Raw genomic sequence first — 5,293 nt, 5'->3', positions numbered from 1 at the left:
GGTTCCTACCGAACTGGCTAAAACCAAGAACAGAGCAAGCTCCAAGTGCATCTCCCAGTGCATCTCAGTCCTGACCCTCACCTCTGCTATGCCCATCCTTTTGAAACAGGAACTGCCAAACATGCTGCATTGTGTGGATGTCTCATGATGGGGCAAATGTGCACAAAAAGGCAAAGATTAAATCCAGGAAACTTAATCTTACATCTGAAAAAAAGTGTTTAATCCACAGCTTTCTATCACCATGATACATTCTACAAGTATATTTTCTAAATCGAGCAATGCATCACCATGTATGGCTCCAGGGCTATGAGAGGGGAGCAGAGGTGCTGGCTCTGGGGCAGGGAGGCAGGGATAAAGTTCTTACTCTGATACGTTCAGTGTCTCCAGTCTTGCTAATTCTTCTGCCTCTTACTGTCCAGTGGCTGGGATTGCAAAGCTGGAGAAACTTCCTGGGAACCAGGCTTGGGTGATTACAGACCCTTTAACTGGCAGTGCCAGACAAACCCTCTTGAGTGGGGAGGTGTAGCTAATCTTAACAGCTTTAAACAGAAACTTCCCACATAAGACTGAGCCATAGCCTGTTCCTCTTTAAATCATGCCTCTGTGCTCTGCACTGTTGCTATGGGAGATCCTTCACCATAGTAATAACCTCTTTCAGGGAAGGTTAAAAAGAAGCAGTGCACATGCTCAGAGATGCTTTTTCTTGTTCTGTTGGCAGTTTGCAGCGGCCACGTCAAAGAGACCACCACAAAGACAAGAGAAATCAGGTACTAATATATATATTTCATTTGTGAGATAGGGTAACAGGCCATGCTTAGATTTTTATCAACTGTCGGTTGCAAAGGCAGAGGCAGACAACACTTGAAAGCATGTTGTGATTATGCTATTTCTGTTAAAAAACCTAACAGTCACTTAGATGTGGTGTGAGACAACTAGTGCCCCAAGGGAATGTTTCTTTTACAGATTTCAGAGTAGCAGCTATGTTAGTCTGTATCAGCAAAAAGAAAATGAGCACTTGTGGCACATTAGAGACTAACAAATTTATTTGAGCATAAGCTTTCCTGGGCTACAGCCCACTTCATCGGATGCATGCAGTGAAAAATACAGTTGGAAGATATATATATACACAGAGAACATGAAACAATGGGTGTTACCATACACACTCTAACGAAAGCGATCAGTTAAGGTGAGTATTTGCTTCAGGTTCAGGGGCTGTCTGTAAGCGAGGATTGGCCTGTCTCCCAAGATCTGTGAGAGTGATGGATCGTCCTTCAGGATGGGTTGTAGGTCCTTGATGATATGCTGGAGAGGTTTTAGTTGGGGGCTGGTAATAGCTCACCTTAACTGATCACTGTCATTAGACATAACACCCATTGTTTCATGTTCTCTTTCTATATATTTATCTTCCTACTGTATTTTCCACTGCATGCATCTGATGAAGTGGCCTGTCGCCCACTAAAGCTTATGCTCAAATAAATCTGTTAGTCTCTAAGGTGACACAAGTACTCCTGTTCTTTTTTCTTTTACAGAGGGGCTCATTAAAAAGCCGAGCTGGGGCTGGGAATGAACATGTCTCAGGTGCCCTGAAAAAGTTTACCTGGGCATCTGCTTCATTTGCCTCACTGGTGCTGAAGCTTCAGCATGAGATTATAGGAATTAGCTTCTTGTTCATGATGCTCCTGTGCAGCTAAAGGCACTTTAGATGTAAATAGCACTATCCTAATTTGCCGTTTCAGGAGGACACTCTGCTTTTGCTGTATCTCATTGCAAGAACTAGGATTTGACTGGACTTGTTTTCACTTGGATCACTACTGATAAAAAGAAAACCATCTCTTTTTTTGTGCTGTTAATGCTTTTACTAAAGTTTACTTTGTTAGTAAAGATAACGAAGACAAGCAAAGGGAATCAATAAATGCATACAGTGTCTCAGTTCTTTTGTTGAAAGAATTACATAAGGGACCCATTCTTTTTTTTTGTAAAACTGGCCTCCTGATTTTGTGGCTGCAAAATGTGCACGTCTGCCCACTGTAAATTTACACTATGACTAGGGATTTGTGCATGGAGCACAGATGATTGCACATAACAGTACTCCTTTGCAGGCCCAGCTGCCAATTTGCATATGCAGCAGGTGTTCATGCAAAATTTGCAGATTCATCTCAGTTGCCAGGGTTTGCAAATGTGGCCCTGCAGTTGTCTAAACAGCAGGTTTATTCCCTTATGTTTCTGTTGCAATATGAGGAAAACCACCTCTTCTGACTGGGAAATATAGACTGTACTGTATAATGCTGTATTCCAGCATCACATCCAGAGCACAAGGATTCAATATTCTTATGCAACATTTTTACTTATTGTTAATATTTAAAAATTAGAAAAAGAACAGACAACTCATCCTCTTGCCTTCCTGTGCTCTGCTAATGAGAATCTGCACTCTCTGTATATGGAATTTATTTTAATCTTGTTACTGCTTAGAACGGAGTAAGTTTTTTTTCTTTGCCTGCGTTTGAATGTACACCAACTGGTCCTAGTATACAATGCTCCATCTTGAGCTAAGCAACTTATCTACTTGGGTGAAGATGAAACACTGCATATGAGAGGTGATAGTGTTCACAGGCTTCATCTTTGTATTCAGATGCGGTAGCCTTGGGTCAGGCTGTCCAGCGCTTCTGGCCGTGCTTTGGCCATCTCTGGTGTACAGGAACAAATGGATGACAATAAGTGAAGGTCTGAAAACCAAGTAGGGGTCAGAAGAGAGACAAAAGGGAATAATTCAGGTCAAGAAACAAACGGCTGGGTTTGTTTTAGTTGTCACCAGTGATTATGCTTATGGTTCTATGGGCTGGGGTTTAAGAAAAGCCTCTTCTTCTGCATGAAAGAAGCTGCGTGAAACCAGCTTCTGTGATTTGTTTAGTTGCAAAGTAATTATAAAATTAGTTTTAGTTTTGCAGGTATATGTGAAAAGATGGTACATTAAAAATGCGAGGGTTCAAATGCAAGTCAGCTTGGTAGCAGATCTGCACAAATTCCCAGGGGTTAGCAATGACTCAGCCATTGCTGGTTTGGGTTGGTGTTAAAATAGGACAAGTATCAGCATCACAAAGCTGGCACCATTGTTAGCAATCTCAGCAGAGAGGCCAGAGACTGACTGAGCCATGGCAACTGGATTTCCATCTCATTCCTACAAGAAGTCCCTCTAGGCCAGGTTTGAGGCACATGGGTGGAGTGGCGTGAAGAACTTTGCTCTGCCACTGTCCATGCTGTACCTGTTCTGTAGCTGAAGAGAGGAATTTAATCTCCAGGACAGTCAGTCTTGTAACTATCATGAACATTACAGACAAAAAGGTGTTATTTTACAGAACGTAATGTTTCTCACTAATTTGTTTATTGCCCCTAATAAAGGAGGAAGCGCCAATTAGCAGGATGCTGACACTTTGCCTCCTAAGAAGAGTGGTCTTCTTGGTTCCTTTAATTTTTGTAGTTGTGCTGCTCACCATGGAGCCCATTAAAGCCAGTGAAGAAGCAGGAACAACAATCCCAGCTGAAAGTATGTACTTCCCTGTATACTGGTTATCTCATAACTATACATGAGTGTAACACAGATTTAATGCTGCAGCATTCACAGGTGTTTAAAGATCATCTTAGTTCAACCAGTCCTGGAAACTTCATGTTAGACTAGACGAAAATCTTCATAACATATTGTGTACTCCCTCCCTCAGTCCCACAGTGGCTTCTGGATCACATTCGTCCTCCCCATTCACTCATCCAGGGCACCTCACCGCTCTGCACCTTGCTGCACTTCCTCAGTCCTACCCCTACCCTGCTTACCCACTGTACTCTGCCAGTGTGGCACACCTTGACGCCCCACTCCCCATCCCCTACATTTGGAGCGTCCTCTCCGGTCCTGTATTCCATGCAATATAGCATCTACCTTTATATGGATCCTCAAGGATCACTTCTTTCCACCAACAATGCCCTCACAGGTGCCTTCATGCTGGGCACTATCCCCTAAACCTAATATAGTACAAATTCTCTTAAATTAAAAAAACGACTGAACAGGATACCAAAATAATAAGCACATCTCATAATCTTTTATGATCACAATCTCCATCCTCCCATTTCCCTCCCTTTGTGTATAGACAGCCATTGAACTGTGATGAGTCTAATTTACATTATAAATTACTTGGAACAAGGACCCATCATTTTATTTGTCTGGAAAGTGCCATCCTCACCTATGGTTCTAAGTATCTAAGAAATAATAATAGCAAAATTAGACTAAGAAATATACTAGAACATTCAGAGATGAGCCTTTAAATATATTTTTATACGCTTCTTCTTTTATTCAGCTACAGCTGAATAGTTTGGAGTGTTTCTTTTCTCAGGCAGGCAGACTTTTTAAGGATTTTGAAAATTCATCTTTCCTTATTAGCAGGCAGACTTCATGTTGTAGGATCCTGCTCCAGTTTATCAGAAGTGTGTGGAAATCAGTCACGGTGGTTGCACAACAGGCTGAAGGTCACTGCAGCCTCACTCTAGTTTTTTCCTTGTCTCCACTCAACTTCAGAGCGCTGACTGGCCTTGAGTCCTGAACTTCTCATTTGAGCAAATCTCCCAGTGAAGTAATCAAAGATGCATAGAAATTAAGAGGCAAGTGAGAGCGTGTGGAATGCCAATAATAGTTGATTTTAGAGCATATTAGTACATTGCTTTATCTGTCCTGTCTCTGAATTGCTGATGTTTATAGTATTTAGTTTCTAGTTGGATGAAGATCTGGCCATAGTCATCCACATCCTTGTGACCTGCAGCTTGGAATAGTTAGACCAGAGAACACAAACCTTAAAAGTGCAGCAATTAGTTCAGTAGGCAGCAGCTCACATTCTCAGCGACCCCAGCCACTAGGAGCATCTCGGTACACAGCTCACTACAATGGCTCCCCGTGAAATAATGCATCAGATTCAAAGTCTCAGGTCTTCACATTGACCCAAACTCTGTGTGATGATGATCTCAGATGCATTCCACTAACCAGGGGTCGGCAACCTTTCAGAAGTGGTGTGCCGAGTCTTCATTTATTCACTCTAATTTAAGGTTTCACGTGCCGGTAATACATTTTAACATTTCTATAAGTCTATATTATATAACTAAACTATCGTATGTAAAGTAAACAAGGTTTTCAAAATGTTTAAGAAGTGTCATTTAAAATTAAATTAAAATGCTGATCTTATGCTGCCAGCCTGCTCAGCTCACTGCCAGCCTGGGGTTCTGTTCACCTAGGCCAGCTGCGGGCTGAGCAGAGCCTGCG

General features: G+C 42.0%; 1 protein-coding gene across 1 annotated transcript in view; it reads left to right on the top strand.

Moving 5' to 3' along the window:
• The first annotated feature begins 683 nt into the window (after positions 1-683).
• NICOL1 (NELL2 interacting cell ontogeny regulator 1) overlaps positions 684-5,293 on the top strand; it is an 11,455-nt gene continuing 6,845 nt past the window's right edge. Inside the window, exons 1-2 of the mRNA XM_032775952.2 lie at positions 684-767; positions 3,397-3,541. Coding sequence (XP_032631843.2) covers positions 684-767; positions 3,397-3,541 — 229 coding nt within the window. The remainder of the gene's footprint in view (positions 768-3,396; positions 3,542-5,293) is intronic.

Source organism: Chelonoidis abingdonii, chromosome 5 (genome assembly GCF_003597395.2).
Source record: "Chelonoidis abingdonii isolate Lonesome George chromosome 5, CheloAbing_2.0, whole genome shotgun sequence".
Lineage (NCBI taxonomy): Eukaryota > Metazoa > Chordata > Testudines > Testudinidae > Chelonoidis > Chelonoidis abingdonii.
This window is presented reverse-complemented; position numbering and strand designations above follow the sequence as displayed.